Source organism: Odocoileus virginianus, chromosome 5 (genome assembly GCF_023699985.2).
Source record: "Odocoileus virginianus isolate 20LAN1187 ecotype Illinois chromosome 5, Ovbor_1.2, whole genome shotgun sequence".
Lineage (NCBI taxonomy): Eukaryota > Metazoa > Chordata > Mammalia > Artiodactyla > Cervidae > Odocoileus > Odocoileus virginianus.
Window position 1 is genome coordinate 24,709,403 of NC_069678.1, and position 22,452 is coordinate 24,731,854.

A 22,452-nucleotide genomic window follows, 5' to 3' on the forward strand; every position below is an offset into this window, starting at 1 on the left:
CCTGCTCCAGTCTGATCTTTGACCTTAAGACTCCACCAAAACTTCCTCTAAAATCTTCCACATTACTAGGAAACCAAATCCAACAATACGTTAAAAAGATCACATGCCATGATCAAGGAGGATTTATCTTAGGGTGGTAAGGATATTTCAATATCTGCAAATCAGTGTGATATGCGACATTAACAAATCGAATAAAAATGAAATTATCATCTCAACAGATGCAGAAAAAAAACTTTTGATAAAATTCATCATCCATTTATGATAAAAACTCCAGAAAGTAGGCAAGGAGAGAACCTACTTCAATGTAATAAAGGCCATATATGACAAACCCACAGCTAACATCATATTCAGTGGTGAAAGCATTTCCTCTAAGGTAAGGAACAAGACAAGAATGTCCCGTCTCACCATGTTTATTCAACACAGTTTTGGAAGTCATAGCTATAGCAATAAGAGAAGAAACATAAACTGAATCCAAATCGGAAAAGCAGTAAAACTGTCCCTGTTTACATGAAAATCCTAAAGATGCCACCAGAAAGCTGGTAGAGCTCATTAACGAATTTGATAAAGTTGCTGACTGCAAAATTAATACTCAGATCTCTTGCATACCATACACTAAACCAACCTAAAAGACCTTATAGAGCTAATACCAAAAAAAGAAAAAAAATGTACTTTTCATCTTAGGAGACTGGAATGCAAAAGTAGGAAATCAAGAGATACCTGGAGTAACAGGCAAGTTTGGCCTTCGAGTACAAAATGAAGCAGGACAATGGCTATCACAGTTTTACCAAGAGAATGCACTGGGCATAGCAAACACCCTCTTCCAACAACATAAGAGACAACTCTACACATGGACATCACCACATGGTCGATACTGAAATCAGATTGATTATATTCTTTGCAGCTGAAGATGGATAAGCTCTATACAGTCAGCAAAAACAAGACTGGTTTTTGATCTGACTGTGGCTCAGGTCATGAACTCCTTATTGCAAAATTAGGACTTAACTTGAAGAAAGTAGGGAAAATCACTAGACCATTCAGGTATGATCTAAATCAATCCCTTAAGATTGTACAATGGAAATGACAAATAGATTCGAGGGATTAGATCTGATAGACAGAGTGCCTGAAGAACTATGGACAGAGGTTCATAACATTGTATGGGAGGCAGTGATCAAAACCATCCCCAAGAAAAATAAATGAAACAAGGCAAAAGGGTCATCTGAGGAGGCCTTACAAATAGCTGAGAAAAGAAATTAAGTAAAAGGCAAAGGACAAAGGAATGATACACCCGTCTGAATGCAGAGTTCCAAAGAACATCAAGGAGAGATAAGAAAGTTTAAGTGAACAACATAAATAAATAGAGGAAAACAATAGAATGGGAAAGACCAGAGATTTCTTCAAGAAAATTAAAGGGAACATTTCATGAAAAGATAAGCAGAATAAAGGACAGAAATGGCATGGTCCTAACAGAAGCAGAAGATATTAAGAAGAGGTGGCAATAACACACAGAAGAACTGTAAAAAAATGTCTAATGACTTGGAAAACCATGACGGTGAGGTCACTGATCTAAAGCCAGACATCCTGCAGTGTGAAGTCAAGTGGGCCTTAGAAAGCATTACTATGAGCAAAGCTAGTGGAGGTGATAGAATTCCAGCTAAGCTATTTCAAACCCTAAAAGATGATGCTGTGAAAATGCTGCATTCATTATGCCAGCAAATTTGGAAAACTCAATAGTGGCCACAGGATTGGAAAAGGTCAGTTTTCATTTCAATCCCAAAGAAGGGCAATGCCAAAGAATTTTAAACTACTGCACAACTGCACTCATTTCACATGCTAGCAAGGTAATGCTCAGTTCAGTTTGGTCACTGTCGTGTCAGACTCTTTGTGACCCCATGAATCGCAGCATGCCAGGCCTCCCTGTCCATCACCAACTCCCAGAGTCTGCCCAAACCCATGTCCATCGAGTCGGTGATCCCATCCAACCATCTCATCCTCTGTCGTCCCTTTCTCCTCCTGCCCCCAATCCTTCCCAGAATTAGGATCTTTTCCAATGAGTCAACTCTTCTTATGAGGTGGTTAAAGTATTGGAGTTTCAGCTTCAACATCAGTCCTTCCAATGAACACTCAGGACTGACCTCCTTTAGGATGGACTCTCCTTAGGTTGGATCTCCTTGCAGTCCTAGGGACTCTCAGAGTCTTCTCCAACATCACAGTTCAAAAGCATCAATTTTTCGGCACTCAGCTTTCTTCACAGTCCAACTTTCACATCCATACATGACCATTGGAAAAACCATAGCCTTGACCAGATGGACCTTTGTTGGCAAAGTAATGCCTCTGCTTTTTAATATGCTATCTAGGTTGGTCATAACTTTCCTTCCAAGGAGTAAGCATCTTTTAATTTCATGGCTGCAGTCACCATCTGCAGTGATTTTGGAGCCCCCAAAAATAAAGTCTGACACTATTTCCACTGTCTACCCATCTATTTCCCATGAGGTGAAGCGACCAGATGCCATGATCTTAGTTTTCTGAATGTTGAGCTTTAAGCCAACTTTTTCACTCTCCTTCTCAAAATCCTTCAAATAAGGCTTCAACAATACATGAACCAAGAACTTCCAGATGTATAAGCTGGATTTAGAAATGGCAGACGTACCAGAGATCAAATTGCCAACATCCACTGAATCATAGAAAAAGCATTCCAGAAAAACATTGACTTCTGTGTCATTGACTATGTTAAAGTCTTTGTATGGATCATAACAAACTGCGGAAAATTCTTCAAGAGAGAGGAATACCAGACCACCGCACCTGCCTCATGAGAAACCTATACACAGGTCAAGAAGCAACTGTTACATTGAGACATGGATCAATGGACTGGTTCCAAATAAGGAAAGGAGTACGTCCACCCCAAGGGTGTATATTGTCACCCTGCTTATTTAACTTACATGCAGAGTATATCATGTGAAATGCCGAGCTGGATGACTAACAAACTGAAATTAAGATTGCCAAGAGAAAAAAAAAAGATTGCCAAGAGAAATAGCAATAATCTCAGATATGCAGATGACACCACCCTTATGGCAGAAAGCGAAGAAGAACTAAAGAGCCTCTTGATGAAAGTGAAAGGGGAGAGTGAAAAAGTTGGCTTAAAACTCAACATTCAGAAAACTTAAAGATCATGGCATCTGGTCCCATCACTTCATGGCAAATAGATGGGGAAACAATGGAAACAGTGACAGACTTTATTTTGGGGGGCTCCAAAATCACTGCAGATAGTGACTGCAGACATGAAATTAAAAGACATTTGCTCCTTGGAAGAAAAACTATGACAAACCTAGCCAGAGTATTAAAAAACAGAGAGTAAAATACCTAGGAATATACCTACTAAGGAGGCAAAAGACCTGTACTCCAACAACTAGGACACTGATGAAAGAAATCTGATATGAAACAAATGACAAGATATGCCACATTCTTGGAATGGAAGACTACTGTCACAATGACTATACTACCCAAGGAAATCTATAAATTCAATGCAATCTCTGTTCAGTTACCAATGGCATTTTTCACAGAACTAGAACAAAAAAAAAATTTTAATTTGTATAGAAACACAAAGGACCCTGAAATATCCAAAGCAATCTGAGAAAGAAAAATGGAGCTGGAGGAATCAGGCTCCCTGACTTCAGATTATACTACAAAGCTACAGTCATCAAAGTGGTATGGTACTGGCACAAAAACAGAAATATAGATCAATGAAACAGAAAGCCTAGGAATAAGCCTGCACACATGTGCAATTAATCTATGACAAAAGGAGCAACAATATACAATGGAGAAAAGGCAGTCTCTTCAATAAATAGTGCTGAGATAACTGAACAGCTACTTGTAAAAACAAAAATCTGAAATTGGAACACTCCTTGGCACCATACACAAAATTAAACTCAAAAATGGAATTCAGATCTAAATAAAAGACTGGATACTATAAAACTCTTAAAGGAAAACAGGCAAAACACTCTTTGACATAAATTGCCAGCAACATCTTTTTCAGTCATCTCCTAGAATAATGGAAAGAAAAATCAAAGTAAATAAATGGGATCTAATTAAGATTTAAAATAAAACGTTTCACACAGCAAAGGAACCAGAAAAAGACAACCTACAGAATCAAAGAGAATATTTGTAAATGATGTGACTGACAAGTGATTAGTCTCCAAAATATATAAACAGCTCAGCTTAATATGTAAAAAAAAATCAAAAAATGGGCAGAAGATATAAACAGACATTTAACCAAAGAAGATATACACAGATGGCAAAAACCCACATGAAAAGATGCTGAGCACTGCTAATTATTAGAGAAATTCAAATCAAAACTACAATGAGATATCACCTCACAGCGGTCAGAATAGCCAACAGCAAAAACTACAAATACTGGAAAGGATGTGGAGAGAAAAGAGAAAAATATACTAGGAGTTTGAGATCAAAATATACATACTACTATATATAAGATAAATAATCAACAAAGATCTACTGTATAGTACAAGTAATTATACTCAACATCTTATAGTAACCTGAAATGGAAGAGAATGTAAAAAGTATATATATATATATATATAAAAAACTGAATCATTTTTCTGTATATCTGAAACTAACAACATTGTAAATCAACTATATTTCAATAAAAAGTAAAATAAAATATACAAATACCTCAATATCAAAAAAGCAAATAACCCAATCAAAAAACAGGCAGAAGATCTAAAGACATTTCTCCAAAGAACAAATGTAGATAACCAAAAGACACATGAAAAGATGCTCAATGTTACTATTACAGAAATGCAAATAAAAACTACCATGAGATGTCATCTCACACCAGTCAGTATGGCCAACATCAAAAAAATCTGTAAATAATAAATGCTGGAGAGGGTGTGGGGAAAAGGGAAACGTCCTATAATGTTGGTGGGAATGTAAATTGGTATAGTCACTATGGAGAACAGTACAGAGGTTCCTTAAAAAGCTAAAAGTAGAACTATTATATGATCCAGAGAAAAACATAATTCAAACATACATATGGACCCTAATGTTCATAGGAGCACTATTTACAATAGCCAAGATATGGAAGTATTTTAAGTGTTCATCTCATCGACAAACGAAAGGATAAAGAAAACGTGGTACCTACATACAAAGGAATATTACTCAGCCATAAAAAGAATGAAATAATGCTATTTGCAACAAATTATCATATTAGAGATTACCATACTAAGAGAAGCCAGACAGAGAAAGACAAATATGATGTTATCACTTATATGTGGAATCAAAAAAACGGTACAAATGAACCTATGTACAAAACAGAAATACATTCACAAACATAGAAAACAAACTTACGGCTACAAAAGGGGAGGTGGCAAGTGGGATAAATTAGGAATTTGAGATTAAAATATACACACTCCAATATATAAAATAGATGACCAACAAGGACCTATTATGTAACACAGAGAACTATACTCAATATCTTATAGTAACATGTAATGGGAGAGAATTAAAAAAAAATAGTATAATTCAATAAGTACTTAGTTACTTAGTGTCTACTCTCCACTTCCATTGTCCATGCCACTAGAGATATGGCAGTGAACAGGCCAAAGCCCTTGCTATCATGGAGCATGGCGCATTCTAGCAGATAGACAAACAATGGAAGCCAGGTGAAGAAAATGTTCAAAATGGAGGTGATCAGCTGCGCAAGTAATGCTGAGTGATCAAGTAAGATGAGGACTGTGAATTAACCACTGGACTTGGTTTAGATTCAAGCTTGGATTAGAGGCTGGGTGGTAACCCTGACATCGTAAGTTTTAGTGAAGGGTTAAATTAAAATTCTGGGATTCTAAATAAAATGGCAGGTGAAGAGTAGGCTGTAACAAGTGTCATCAACTCCTCTTAAGACATTGTGAAATATCTTTCTCTGTTTTCTGAAACATTGTCTTGAACTTTTTTCCAGGTCTCAGGTTAGATATCATTCTTTAGCAAAATATTTTCTGAGAATTTAAATTTTCTTCCTCTCATTTTCTCTCATGGGCTCATTTTCCATTATTACAATATCATGTTTATAATTATGGATTTAGGTGTTTGAAATTCACTTACATATCCCACTATTCACATTCATTAAGGCTGTTTTAAGCCCTGAAAAATGAATACTAGAGTGTCACTGGCACAATAAAGTTCTTGCTTGAATTAATGAACAAAGAATGATTAATTAATCTTTTCCTCTGGAGCTATGGTGGACTGTGCCATATCAACTTGGTTAAATGGAACTACATTTCCCAGAATCCCATTCCCTTTGTCTCCCTGGAGTAAATTTTGCAAAACAAGAACTAGCACAAGATTTGGAAAGTAAAAGTAAAGCAATAGGCATTACTTGAAGAAGGTCTCACAGTCAAAGACAGTAAGTCTTCTACATTACTTGAAGCAACTTCAAGTTGTGAACTTTCAAAGATGCTATCATCAACATGAGTGAGATTGCAACCCGACCTCTCTCTTTTATTGCTGACAATCCTTAAATTCTACAATCTCCCACCTCCCCTAGTCAGTAACTCTTCCTGCCTTTTTATTCAATGCCAGTTCCTGTATGCCAACTATTCTACTGTACTACTGTACTTTCCAAAGTACTGTACTGTAAGATTAAAATGCTTTATTTTTGTGTTCAAGATGCCTGTTGAGAAAAGAATGGATAAAGAATGGTACATATATACAATGGAACATTCAGTTCAGTTCTCAGTTGTGTCCGACTCTTTGTGACCCCATGGACTGCAGCATGCCAAGCTTCCTTGTCCATCACCAACTCCTGGAGCTTGCTCAAACTCATGTCCATCAAGTCGGTGATGCCATCCAACCATCTTATCCTCTGTCATCCACTTCTTCTCCTACCTTCAATAATTCCCAGCATCAGGGTCTTTTCCAATGAGTCAACTCTTCGCATGAGGTGGCCAAAGTATTAGAGTTTCAGCTTCACCATCATGTCCTTCCAACAAATATCCAGGACTGATTTCCTTTAGGATGGACTGGTTGGCTCTCCTTGTTGTCCAAGGGACTCTCAGGAGTCTTCTCCAACACCACAGTTCAAAAGCATCAATTCTTTGATGCTCAGCTTTCTTTATAGTCCAAATCTCACATCCTTACATGACTACAGGAAAAACCATAGTTTTGACTAGACGGACCTTTGTTGGCAAAGTAATGTCTCTGCTTTTTAATATGCTGTCTAGGTTGGTCATAGCTTTTCTTCCAAGGAGCAAGTGTCTTTTCATTTCATGGCTGCAGTCACCATTTGCAGTGATTTCGGAGCCCAAGAAAATAAAGCCTGTCGTTGTTTCCATGTTCCCCATCTACTTGCCATGAAGTGATGGGATTGTAATGAAAACTGACATTTTCCAGTCCCATGGCCACTGCTGAGTTTTCCAAATTTGCTGACTTATTGAGTGTAGCACTTTCACAGCATCATCTTTTAAGATTTGAAATAGCTCAACTGGAATTCCATCACCTCCACTAGCTTTGTTCATAGTGATGCTTCCTAAGGCCCACTTGACTTCACATTCTAGGATGTCTGGTTCTAGGTGAGTGATCAAACCATCATGATTATCTGGGTCATGAAGACTTTTTTTGTACAGTTCTTCTGTGTATTCTTGCCACTTCTTCTTAATATCTTCTGCTTCTGTTAGGTCCATACCATTTCTGTCCTTTAGTGAGCCCATCTTTGCATGAAATGTTCCCTTGGTGTCTCCAGTTTTCTTGAAGAGAGCTCTAGTCTTTCCCATTCTATTACTTTCCTTTATTTCTTTGCATTGATCACTGAGGAAAGCTTTCTTATCTCTCCTTGCTATTCTTTGCAACTCTTCATTCAAATGGGAATATCTTTCCTTTTCTCCTTTGCTTTTCACTTCTCTTATTTTCACAGCTATTTGTAAGGCCTCCTCAGACAGCCATTTTGCTTTTTTGCATTTCTTTCTCTTGGGGATGGTCTTGATCCCTGTCTCCTGTACAATGTCATAAACCTCCATCCATAGTTTATCAGGCAGAGGTCTATCAGATCTAGTCCCTTAAATCTATTTCTCACTTCCACTGTATAAATGTAAGGGATTTGATTTAGGTCATACCTGAATGGTCTAGTGGTTTTCCCTACTTTCTTCAATTTAAGTCTGAATTTGGCAGTAAGGAGTTCATGATCTGAGCCACAGTCAGCTCTCAGTCTTGTTTTTGCTGACTGTATAGAGCTTCTCCATCTTTGGCTGCAAAGAATATAATCAATCTGATTTCAGTGTTGACCATCTGGTGATGTCCATGTGTAGAGTCTTCTCCTGTGTTGTTGGAAGAGGGTGTTTGTTATTACCAGTGCATACTCTTGGTGAAACTCTATTAGCCTTTGCCCTGGTTCATTCTGTACTCCAAAGCCAAATTTGCCTGTAACTCCAGGTGTTTCTTGACTTCCTACTTTTGCATTCCAGTCCCCTTTAATGAAAAGGACATCTTTTTTGGATGTTAGTTCTAAAATGTCTTGTATGTATTCATAGAGCCATTCAACTTCAGCTTTTTCAGTGCTACTGGTCTGGACATAGACTTGTATTACCGTGATATTGAATGGTTTGCCTTGGAAACGAAGAGAGATCATTCTGTCATTTTTGAGATTGCACCCAAGTACTGCATTTCAGATTCTTGTTGACTATGAGAGCCACTCCATTTCTTCTAAGGCATTCTTGCCCACAGTGGTAGAAATAATGGTCATGTGAGTTAAATGGTCACCTGAGTCAAATGGTCATCTGAGTTAAATTCACCCATTCCAGTCCATTTTAGTTCACTGATTCCTAAAATTCACTCCTGCCATCTCCTGTTTGACCACTCCAATTTACCATGATTCATGAACCTAGCATTCCAGGTTCCTATGCATTATATTTCTTTACAGCATCTGAACTGAATTATAATAGGTTTATAGTACTTTTCACATAAATAATACATTAAAAAAAGAAAACTTTTGAAATTTATTTTTTAATTGGAGTAAAACTGCTTATTTTTTCAATTAAAGAAATACTGAACAACTAAAGAAATATTGTCCTTTACAGCACTGGAGAATGCACTGGCAAACCACTTCAGTATTTCTGCCTTGAGCACCCCATGAACAGTATGAAAAGGAAAAAAAGATATGACACTGAAAGATGAACTCCCCAGGTTGGTAGGTTCCCAATATGCTACTGGAGAAGAGTGGAGAAATAACACCAGAAAGAATGAAGAGATGGAGCCAAAGCAAAAACACCACCCAGCTGTGGATGTGACTGGTGATGGAAGTAAAGTTTGATACTGTAAAGAACAACATTGCATAGGAACCTGGAATACTACTCAGCAATTAAAAAGAATGAATTTGAGTCAGTTGTAGTGAGGTGGATGACCCTAGAGCCTGTTACACAGACTGAAGTAAGTCAGAAAAACATACATCGTATATTAACACATATATATGGAATTTGGAAAACTAGTATCGAAGAACCTATTTCATGGAAGGAATGAAGATGCAGATATAGAGAATGGAATTGTGGACAGTAGGGGAAGAAAGAGTGGGACAAACAGAAAAAGTAGCATCAACACATATACAATACCATGTGTAAAACAGCTGGTGAGAAGTTGCTATATAACATAGTGAGCCTAGCCTGGTGCCCTGTGATAACCTAATGGGATGGGGTTGGGGGCAGGAGGGAGGTGATATATGTATAATTATGGCTGATTTGTGTTGTTGTATGGGAGAAACCAATACCTCATTGTAAAAACAATTTTCCTCCAATTAAAAAATAAATTTTAAAAGTTTTATTTTTTGCTTTTTTGTGTGTTATTTGTTTGAAAAGTATTATAAACCTATTACAGTTCAGTACTATACATAGCTGATTGTATTAGCTGAGTACCTAGGCTAAATTTGTTTAGCTTACAAACAAACTGGACTCACAAGCATGCTCTTGGAATGGGACTCGTTCTTATGTAGGAAACTTACTGAATGTGGAGAAGAACAGATTCAGAAGTGCCCAGGGGATACCACTTGTCATCTTTCTTCTCTACTGTTTATCCAGATCTTCTTTCCAACTACTAGACCTAACTCCTACATTCAAAACCAGAGTTTTGGCTGAGGATACACAGAGGCAGGAGTAGAGAGACCACAGCTTCCCACAGAACTATCAAAAATTTCCCTTTTGAAGTTCTTATAGGATCACTTAGATTTCCCTGGAAGCCTGGACTTTGCCACCCTGCCCCTGTGTTTCAGGAGGACAGGTTGGTGACTAACTTGGTTCCTCCAACATTCCCTTCAGGGTGTAACTTGTCTAGTATTTGCCACAGTTGTATTGATATAAGATGTCCAATAACAGTCATGGGCTTCCCTGGTGGCTCACTGGTAAAGAATCTGCCTGCTAAGTAGGGAATACGGGTTCGATCCCTGGTCTGGGAAGATCCCCTGGAGAAGGAACTGGCAACCCACTCCAGTATTCTTGCCTGCAGAACGCCATGGATATAGAAGCCTGGCAGGCTACAGTTTACGGGGTCTCAAAGAGTTGGACAGGTCTTAGCAACTGAACAACAACAACAATAATCCAATAACAGTCAAAGTGGCTCCAGTTCCCTGATTAAATCTTGATTATTGGCATTATTATTCATGGGCTCAGCCACATGGAATTCCACTCTTCAAGGCTGATCTGACCACAGCCTGTGCTGAACTCTCAGTCTACCAACAATGAGCAGCCCCGAGTGCCAAATACGGTACCATTCCCCAAGGGAACCAGCCAGTCACTTGATTACTCTGGATGGCTTCCATTATAGAATAGCAGTGCTTTGTTCTCATTGGAATAAATGCTTTCACTGGGTACAGATTTCTTCATTGCCCAGAGTGCTTTTGCCAAAATCACTATCTATGGAATTGCAAACTGCCTTATTCATTACTCTACAGAGCATTGCTTCAGATCAAAGAATTCATTTTGTAGCAAATTAAGTGCAGTGATGGTCCTATGCTCAGCCTTTACTGGTATTACCATATTTCCCATCATACTGAAGCAGTTGACCTGACAGAACTAAAGATTCTGTTATGGATCCATCTGGCTAGCAATACTACAAAGTTGGGGTACTATCCTCCAGTATATAGTATATACCCTCAAATCAGAGACCAATATACATGGTTTTTCCCATAGTCAAGATTTTCATGTCTGGCAATTAAGGAATGTCATGAGTGTGAGTACTTTCACAATTATCCTTACTACCCTTTAGTGAAATTTTGCTTCCCATTCCTTTAGCTTCAGGCTAAAATCATTCTTAGTTTAAGACAGAATGCTTCCACTTGGAATTCAACAAATCCATTAAGATGGAAGTTGAAGCTACCGCTTGGCCACTTTGTGCTCTTCAAACAACTGAACTAACAGGCAAAAAGGAGGTTACTACACTGATACTTGATTACCAGGGGGAAGTTAAGTTGCTGTTTCACAATGGGTCAGGGAAGAATACATCTAGAATTAGAGCTACTCTAGCACTTCATTATGTAAGGTAAATAATAACAACCATAAAGGAAGAAATTGACAGTAACAATTGACAATAATAGTGGGGGACTTTAATACCCTACTTTCATCAATGGACAGATCATCCAGATAGGAAATTAATAAGAAAACACAGGTCTTAAATGACACTTTAGACGAGCTGGACTTAATTGATATTTATAGAGCATTCAATCCAAAACCAGCAGACTACATATTCTTCTCAACTGCACACAGAACAGTCTCCAGGATGCTGGGCCATAAGACAAGCCTTGGTAAATTTAAGAAAACTGAAATCATATCAAGTATCTTTTCTGATCACAACATCATGATATTAGAAATAAACTACAAGAAAAAGGTTATAAAAAACCACAAACACATGGTACCTAAACAATATGCTGCTAAATAACCAATAGACCACTGAAGAAATCAAAGAAGAAATTTTTAAAAAAATACCTACAAACAAATGAAGATGAAAGCACAAAATTCCAAACTTATGAGATGCAGCAAAAGCAGTTCTAAGAGGAAGTTTATAGCAATGCAATCTTGCCTCAAGAAAATAAGAAAAATCTCAAACAACCAACCTAACTTACACATAAAACTACTAGAGAAAGAAGAACAAGAAAAACCTAAAGTTAGTAGATCAGAGCAGAAATAAATGAACTAGAGACAAAGAAAACAATTGTGAAGATTAACAAAACTAAAAGCTGGTTCTTTGAAAAAATAAAATTGATAAACTTTTAGCCAGGCTCACCAAGAAAAGACAGGCGAGTGCTCAAACCAATGAAATTAGAAATGAAAAGAAGTTACAACTGACTCCACAGAAATACAAAAGATGAGAGACTACTATGTGCAACTGTATGCCAATAAAGTGGACAATCTGGAAGAAACAGACATTTTCTTAAAAAGGTACAGCCTCCCATGACTGAACCAGGAAGAAACAGAAAATATTAACAGACCAATTACAAGCACTAAAATTGAAACTGTGATTTAAAAAAAAAAAATCTCCCAACAAAGAAAAGTCCAGGGCCTTATGGCTTCACAGGCAAATTCTAACAAACAATTAGAGAAGAGTTAATACCTATCCTTCTGAAACTGTTCCCAAAAGTTGAAGAAGGAAAATGTCCAAATTCATTCTATGAGTCCACCATCACCCTGATACCAAACTAGACAAAGGTGCCATAAAAAAAAAAAAAAGAAAGAAAATTACAGGTCAAACATAGATGCAAAAATCCTCAACAAAATACTATCAATCCAAATCCAACACAACATTAAAAAGATCAAACAACATGATCAAGCAGAAGTCATCCCAGGGATGCAAGAATTCTTCAATACCCATAAATCAACGTAACATACAACATCAACAAACTGAAAAATAAAAATCACATGATCATCTCAATAAATGAAGAAAAAGTTTTTGACAAAATTCAGTAACTATTTATGATTAAAACCTTCCAGAAAGTGGGCATAGAGGGGGCATACCTCAACATAATATCTACAATAACAAACCTACAACTAATAACATACTCAATGGTGAAAAGCTGAAATTATTTCCTCTAAGATAAGAAACAAGACAAGGATGTCCACCCTCAGCACTTTTATTCAACATAGTTTTGGAAATCCCAACTACAGCAATCTGAGAAGAAAAAGAACCAAAGGGAATCCAAATTGGAAAAGGAATTAAACTCCCACTGTCTGCAGATGACATGATACTATATATACAACATACAAAGATGCTACCAGAAAACTACTAGAACTCAATAAATTTGGTAAAGTTGCAGCCTACAAAATTAATACACAGAAATCTGTTGTATTCCTAAATACCAACAATGGAAGACCAGAAAGAGCAATTCAAGAAGCAATTCCATTTATCATCACATCAAAAATAATAAAAATAAAAAGGAATAACTCTAGGTTTGTGTCTAAGGAGACAACCTGCACTTCAAAAACTACAAGATGCTGCTGAAAGAAATTGAAGACAACACAAACAGATGGATAGATACACTATGTCCATGTATTAGAAGAATCAGTATTGTCAAAATGACTATACCACCCAAGGCAGTTTACAGATTCAATGCAAACCCTATCAAATTACCAATGGCATTTTTTCACAGAACTAGAACAGAAAAAAACCCTCAAAATTTGTATGGAGACATAAAAGACCCCAAATAGCCAAAGCAATCTTGAGAAAGTAAAACAGCTGGAGGAATCAGGCTCCTTGACTTTAGACTATACTACAAAGGTACATTCATCAAAACAATATGGTCCTGGCACAAAAACAGAAATATAGATCAATGGAACAGGACAGAAAATCAAGAAATAAACCCATGCACTTATGGTCAATTAATCTGTGATGAAAGAGACAAGACTATACAATGTTGGATGGAGGAGGAAATGGCAACCCACTCCAGTATTCTTGCCCGGAGAATCCTGTGTACAGAGGAGCCTGGTGGGCTCTTGTCCATACGGTCACACAGAGTCGGACACGACTGAAGTGACTTAGCATGCATGCATGCACTGGAGAAGGAAATGGCAACCCACTCCAGTGTTCTTGCCCAGAGAATCCCAGGGATGGAGGAGCCTGGTGTGCTGCCGTCTATGGGCTCACACAGTCGGCTCACACAGGACTGAAGTGACTTAGTAGCAGCAGCAGCATACAATGTTGAAAAGACAGTCTCTTCAACAAATGGTGCTGGGAAAACTAGACAGTCACATGTAAAGAAGTGAGATCATTCCTTAACTCCACACACAAAAATATGCTCAAAATGGGCTAAAGACCTAAATGTGAGATCAGAGATACTATAAAACTCCTACAGGAAAAACATAAGCAATACACTCTCTGACTTAAATTGTAGCAATTTTTTTTGATCCATCTCTCAGAATAATGGAAATAAAGACAAAAGGAAACAAATGGGACCTACTTAAACTCAAAAGCACAGCAAAGGAAACAATAAACAAAATGAAAAAACAACCCACAAATTGGGAAAAAATATTTGCAAATAATGTGACCAACAAGGGATTAGTCTCCAAAATTTACAAACTGCTCATGACACTTAACAGCATCACAACAAACAACCCAATAAAAAAAATGGGCTAAACACCAAAGCAGACATTTCTTCAAAGAAGACATACAGATGTCCAACATGCACATGAAAAGATGTTAATATTGCTAATTACTAGAGAAATGCAAATCAAAACTATAATGAAATATAATCTCACACCAGCCAGAGTGGCTATCATCAAAAAATCCACAAACAATAAATGCTGGAGAGGGTATGGAGAGAAGGGAACCCTCCTACACTGTTGGTGGGGATGTAAATTGGTACAGCCACTATGGAGATTGGTACAGCCAGTATAGAGATTCCTTAAAAGATTAAAAACAGAGCTACCATATGACCCTGCATAAGCATATATGCATATCCCCATTACTAAGCATATATCTGGAGAAAAACATGATCCGAAGGATACAAGCACCCCAGTGTTCATTGCAACACTGTTTACAATAGTCAAGACATGGAAGCAAATGTCCTAAACGTCTATTGACAGAGGAATGGATAAAGAAGATGTGGTACATATATATTAATACAATGTAATATTGCTCAGCCATTTGACTGAAATAATGCAATTTTTCATGCAATTTTCATGAACATGGATGGATCTAGAGGGTGTCATACTGAGTGAAGTCAGACAGAGAAGAAGAAATATCATATGACATCCTTTATATATGGAATCTAAAAAATGATACAAATATACTTACAAAACAGAAACAGACTTGCAGACTTTGAGAATGAACTTATGGTTGCTAGGGAGAAGGATGGGGGGAAGGGATAGTTACAGAGTTTAGGACAGATATGTACACACTACTACATTTAAAGCGGATAACCAACAAGGACCTACTGTATAGCAAAAGGAACTTTGCTCAATGTTATGTGGCAGCCTGGATGGGAGGGGTGTTTGGGGGAGAACAGATACATGTATTCCTGTGGTTGAATCCTTTTACTGTTAACTTGAAACTATCACAGCATTGTTTGTAAACCGGCTATAGCCCAACACAAAATAATAAGGTAAAGAAAAAAGAACCAGAGCTTGCCTGAGATGTGTATTAGTGCTATTCATACAACCTATGTGGTATTCATACAACCTATGATAAAAATTAATGAAAAGCTACCTCAGGACAGTATAAAATATTCAAACCCTTCATGCATAAAGTTTAGAGACTCCTACCCAGCAAGGAACTATGAGCAGCTAAGAAGAAAAATTATATGAATAGGGAATTAATAGTGGATGAAGTTAGAAATACCAGTTATAATCACATGACCAGTTGTAGAAATAAGAAATAAAATACTGATAAATCTGTTGCTTTAATATAAGTGTATTCATATAGATGATAGACATATTTAACCAGTTTTTCTACTACCTAACATAAGATATATTCATAGCACTTCACCTCACATCTCAATATTTAAGGTACAGGCTATCCGAGTGGGAGTGGCTCAGCTAGAAGGAATGAATGTCACCAAAGGCAGATAAAGCAGCATAGGAGGTTTTGCACGTGTCCTTTCTGGAGGAGACTGAACACTTTCAGATGACTGTACCATGTGAAGCACGTTAGGCAGAACCACGGTTTTGCTGTTGTCTCTCCTGTCTTTATTTAGAAGTTAAATTTGCGTGATGAGGAATGTATAGTTGAACAGGAGTGAACTGTGCTGGATTATGCTTTATTGATTTGGCTAATTTGGGAAATACATTGCCTCGAATCCCCTTTTCTGAATGGTTCTAAGTGATAGTCAACCAAGGAACTTGCCTGAGATCTCGAAGACAGACAAAAAATAGCTGCCATTACTCCCAGAAGTCATGAGCAAGCAGAGGAGAACCTGGGAGGTTACAGTTTTTCCTGACACCCCTTCACTGTATCTCTAGCTCGTCTTCCTATTGCTTGGCCTTGTTGACCAACAGCAGTGCTAGATCTCATACCAGATGCTTGACCCAGGAATCACAAAGGTGGTAGCTATACAGAGGCAACAGATCCCCAGATTTTTCCATCTTTTTTTGTGGTCGGTGGCTAGATGTGCTTGGCTTCTCATAGTCCTACTAACTCTGACCTGCTTACCATTCCAGCACTTCAGAAGGTGTAGCTTGTGACTTATTTTCTGTTCCTATACTCTCCTTCCCAGGCCTTTACTTCTGTTGTATGAGATCTAATTCCTATAATAAAGCTCTTATCTCATGGTATTCATAGTGACTCCACTTCTCTGACTGGCAGATTGGCTACCTAAAATTCTCCATGACTAACTTTCACCATGTCCAATATCCAATGCCCTGACCATCTATATGTTCTCATAGTAGCTCTATAAGTTCTCGTATGAGAAGGATCTGAAAGCATTTAATTTGCTCCTTGAGACTGATTATGAGAAAGGCAAGGACTGTATTTAGTTGTAAAAGTTTCATGCAACTTTGGATTTTTCATGTTCAGTTACTAGACATTAGAAGGATAGACAAGGATTTAATGTTTTATTGCATCAGAGTTAGGAGTGTAGTGGTAGTGACACTAATTGTTCTTTATGGAATGTGTGTTAAGACTTATTCTTGAATGTCAGATTTTTTCCCCCTTATTATCAGGCACTTCCCTTTTCCCCTCCCACCTCCTCCAATAAAAGCAGTACCATTGGCCTCAGAGATTAAGTCTGTGTTATCAGTGCTAATTATCAAACTCTTAGGGTACAATTGGAAAGGACACCAAATCATGAACAGGATGACTCATTTTATAAGGAGTCATCTCTGAAAGCAAAAACATTTTCAAAAACCCAAATAAATTCTTGGTTGGTCAAGTGCTCATTTCTACTCGGAGTGTAGGCTGGGGGAATCGAGAGCTTTTCCTGTGCATTTCATGGAATTACCTTTCAAGCTGCTTGACAGAATCTACAAGAGCTGCATTTGTCCCCTCCCAGCAAGGAACCTAAGGCACAGGACTAACGGGGAGGCTGTTTACAGAGCCCGGGGCAGGGTTAAAGGATACCACTGGAGCACCGTTGGACTTGAAGCAATGCAGAAGAGGGCTCAGAGGAGCAAGAGTAATGAGCGGTTTCAGGAACTTGAACTGCTGGAGGAAGCTGGGGAGAGGGCCTGAGACGAGTCACTGCCAACCTACACCCATCGGAGAGATCTGGGGAACAAATACCTTGCCTTCAATGTCTTCTACCCCCCATCCCTTCCAGGGCCTCTCACAAACAATCACAGGCCAGAGGTCAAGGGCTTCTGTTTAGTGCTGTCCATAAAGATCTGCTGCCTATGGGCAGGTAAAAAGTGGATCCAGAGGCAAAGAGAATGTCCACATAGACTATCGAATCCAGGTTTACTGGGGAGAAAATTAATCATATCCCAGACATAATCACCATGCTATTACATGTTATTAGAGATATATTCCTGCACAAACAAACCTGAAAGGGTGCTCTTCACTCAGTAATATGTAGGCAAGCTCTATTGGTTACTATCTTGCTAACCCTGATGTGTTAAGTATTCATTCAGGTGAAAATCACTTGGCTTGAATGTCTGTCTTTTTTGTATTTTGTCTTTAAGAGCTATGAGGACACAGACTTAATTTAGCTGCAGTGCATCAAAAATAAAATTGAATTGTTTTGAGACTCCTACATTTAGAATAAACCAGAAAACACTCATTTTAGTCATTAGGATAATTGAAGCACACAATACCCATCAACGATGCCTTCACAATGACACTTGGTCTTTTTAAGTGAGTTTAACTGGATACTACCTTTTCCCGATTTACCACTGGCGCTTTCATTGAATATCACTGTATTCCAAATACCACATGATTCTAATGAATAAGACAATTTATACCATTTTAACCAAATACCATTCAACAATCACAAAGAGACTGCGGCTTGTTTTAACAAGGGTTTCCCTATGGTGGTGGGACATGCAGTAGGCAGGCTTCAATTCCCTGCCATCTGCTGGTAACTGCAGGCTGGGATTTCCTGTAGCAAAAAAGCAGATGCCTTGGATTCTGTTTCTAGAAACGGTAGGCCATGGTTCTATCGTTAAACCTCTGGAGTAATTTCTTTGCCCTTGATGAAGCTACTTGTCCTCAGATGTCAGGTTTTAGCATCTTCTTTCCATTTGCTCTTTCTTCTACTTCTTACATCTGAATATGACCTTTATACTCAGGGTCAGCATTATCTGCGTCTTCACAGATTTAATCAATGACTATAATCAGAGAATCCCGGTGAAGGGCAATTATTTCAAGATTTCTACCAAGGTCTCTTAATGCAGAGGAAAGTGAATTTCTGGAATTCGGGAGAATCTTGGGGAGGAGGAGATGATAGGGGCATCCCATTGTAAAAGGAAATTTCTTTGAAGATTCATGTTTTATCAGTAAAATTTGTATGGATTTTTCATTTTGTATCAAGTATCAAGAAATACAAAATAGTTTCTGTAAGTCTGAAAGAACTGCAGCTGCACAAAGATGTGACAACTTTTTTCTGTGGCCTCACATACCCTAGCATACCACTGTGATGTATTATCTGAGAAGCACAGGCCTTTACCTATCAAATTAGCAAAGCTTAAAACACACCTGCATATTGTGTGTGTACACTGCAGCTCCCAGGGTTATGAGGTACTGGCTGGTGGGAAACAAACTTCCTTCCAGAAAGCTCATCAAGACCAAATCAAACATTCATCTACTTTGACCCAGCAACTCAACATTAAGAATTTGTTCCAGGAAAACTCTCACAGATGTGAACAAAGGTGGAGACAGACAACTTATAAGACTGGAAAATCAGAACATAGGTGTCCAACAGTAGTAAGCACTACAGTACTAGGTACCCAGCACCCACTTCCCCTAAAAATAATCAGATTTTGTTAGGGTATTCTTCCTAAAAACTACCCCAGCACCTACTCATACATAGTTTTCCCTTGAACATTAGTTCACCCAACCCCCTAACCCCCACAGTCAATTGACTCCCTTAAAACTAAACTAGTGGTAGTCTGTTGACCAGCAGTCTTACTGATAAAACAGTTAACACATACTTTATATATTACATGTATTATAAACTGTATTCTTACAATGAAACCAGAGAAAATGTTTTAAGAAAACCATAAGAAAATATTTTATGAGAACTGTATTCTATTTATCAATACTGTGATTTGTCACCTCTTTACAAGGATAGTCATTACCTACATCAAGACTGTCTTGTGATACAAAAGATAGTCAATGTTACATATATTACTAACGTAAGGCATCAAAAATGAAAAAAATAACGTGAAAAACTTGGATTTACAGATGTAATGATTCATACATTGATAATGAAGAAATGGCAGCATGCTTTATGGTAGCCTAGTATAATTCATATGATTAGCTTTACGATAGCCTAGCCTATATACTAATGAATGAATCTTTATAACATTTTTAAGGCACGCAGTATTATAGCCATACTCATAATATCATACTAGAAACATGTTATATTAAACAAAAAACACTTAGCTGTGAAGATACACAGTTTCTTCAATTGTTATAGAACCAAGTTCTACTTGCCCGATGCGCAGCAAGCCAAAAACGCCCAGATGCCAAGGTTTGCAGCAAAGAGGGGGTTTATTCACAAGGCAGGGAAACCATGAGATGGGAGAACAAATCCTCTCCTCCAAAGGTGAGGGAGTGCGGGAGGAATCAAGCAGCACTGCGGGCTGAGGAGTGGGACGCCGCGGGGACGCGAGGATGGTGATTTGAGAAAGGTGACGCAACAGGTGGTTCTGCGCAGGCGCAACCAGCCTACAGGTGGGGCGCCTGCAAAGGTCACTCGCACATGCCCAGTTGAAGGATGGGCGGTCCTATCCAGTCTTAACCAGTTCAGCTCCAACCAGATGCAGCAGGCTCCACGTGACTAGAAAACAACCCCAGGAAAACATCTTATTGCTTGGATTATGGTGCCCATAGGAGGGCATGCAAATCTTAAAACCACCTTGATTAGTGAGGGCAGATGACATGGATTTAACCCTCAGTCTCACAATTATGAGAGAGGCAAACCACATGATAATGTAATTTTCTGAAAGCAAAGTTACGAAACAGTAAGAAAACTAACACATTATTAATTTTATGTTAAATATCACCCACATACATAACTTTTTCTTAATTTTCTCAATATTTCCAGGCTACAGGGTTTGTCTGCGAGTTTTTTCAAATTGTCACAAATATCCCCCCATCTACCTAGGTGTATATATATATATTTAAATTTTTTTGGCTATGTCAGGTCTTAGTTGTGGCAAACAGGCTCCAGAGTGCATGGGTTCAGTAGTTGAAATGTACTGGATTAGTTGCTCCTCGGCATGTGGGATCTTAGCTCTCCAGCCAAAGATCGAACCTGCGTTCTCTGCATTGGAAGGCAGATTCTTGACCACTGGACCACTAGAGAAATCCAGGGAAGCATTTTTTTGGAAAAAATATACATATACATGTAAGTGGGCTTGTAGTTCAAATCACGTTTTTCAAGGCTCAACTGCTCTTGAAGAAATGACCAAACTGTCAGTTGAAGAAATAAACCAGGGCTGGTTTAAGCCCATGGGGCTATGCCCCTGTTATTGGCCAGGAAAAGACGCCAAAACCAATTAGTACAACGCATTCTCTACAGGGCCTCCTCCGAGGATTGCCTTGATTTCTATTTTGTGCTTTTTCAGTTCGGGAGATGGATTTTCAAAACTCCCTGCATTTTCAAAACTCCTTGAGACCAGGTTTCTCCTGTGACCATTCTCCCAATCAAATACACTCAGTTGAGATCTGGAAGCTCTCAGGAAGGTGGCACCTTTTTTCTAAGCTAATATGGACATCACTCTGCCAACAAAAGTCTGTCTAGTCAAGGCTATAGTTTTTCCAGTAGTCATGTATGGATGTGAGAGTTGGACTATAAGGAAAGCTGAGTGCTAAAGAATTGATGCTTTTGAATTGTGGTGTTGGAGAAGACGCTTGAGAGTCTCTTGGACTGCAAGGATATCCAACCAGTCCATCCTAAATGAAATCAGTCCTTAATATTCAATGGAAGGACTGATGTTGAAGCTGAAACTCCAATACTTTGGCCATCTGATGCAAAGAACTGACTCATTTGAAAAGACCCTGATGCTGGGAAAGATTGAAGGCGGGAGGAGAAGGGTACAACAGAGGATGAGATGGTTGGATGGCATCACCAACTAAATGGACATGAGTTTGAGTAAACTCCGGGAGTTGGTGATGGACAAGGAGGCCTGGCGTGCTGTGGTCCATGGGGTTGCATGGGGACATGACTGAGTGACTGAATTGAATACAGACAGTGTGGGTGCAGGCAGCTTCTCTGAACCTGTTTCCTGTAAAGCAGGGGTAACATCAGGTACCTAATATGGAAGCAAGCTAGATGCCCTGGACCTTCTTTTTTAATATTTCTTTCCTGGACATTGTAACTTGATTGTAACTTGGCAGTGTCACTTGATTGAGGGGGTCAGAGAATTCTTAGATACAGAAGGCTTTTTCTCCCAAGCTTTATTATACCCAGAATCAGGAACCTGGCTAAAAAGAAGGTAGGTCAAAGTAAATCTGCTCAGACCTGTGTTATCCACACCATGAATGTGGTTTCTTTATGAACACACCCTGACAAATTCTCAGACAATAGAGATTCAGTTTGCTCACAAGAGAAAATCCTCTCTATACCTACTTTTTTTTTTTTCCTGTGCTTTTTTGGCCATGCCACAAGGCATGCAGGATCTTAGTTCCCCAACCAGGGATTGAACCCACACCCCCTGCTTTGGAAGCATGGAGTCTTAACCACTGGACCATCAGGGAAGTCCCAGACCTCAGATTCTTCATTAAAAAAAAAGGTTTAGAAAAAGTGTTCATTCCCTAAAGTCCCTTCCAATTTTAGAAGTTTCAGATATTAGCTAGACAAAATGGCTGGAAGTTTTATGCAAACTC

At 38.4% G+C, this 22,452-nt stretch overlaps 1 protein-coding gene across 1 annotated transcript in view; it reads left to right on the plus strand.

The window, feature by feature from the left end:
• Positions 1-9,810, plus strand: part of VAV3 (vav guanine nucleotide exchange factor 3) — a 439,383-nt gene extending 429,573 nt beyond the window's left edge. Inside the window, exon 27 of the mRNA XM_070467721.1 lies at positions 9,075-9,810. Coding sequence (XP_070323822.1) covers positions 9,075-9,119 — 45 coding nt within the window. The 3' untranslated portion in view covers positions 9,120-9,810. The remainder of the gene's footprint in view (positions 1-9,074) is intronic.
• Positions 9,811-22,452: the final 12,642 nt, after the last annotated feature.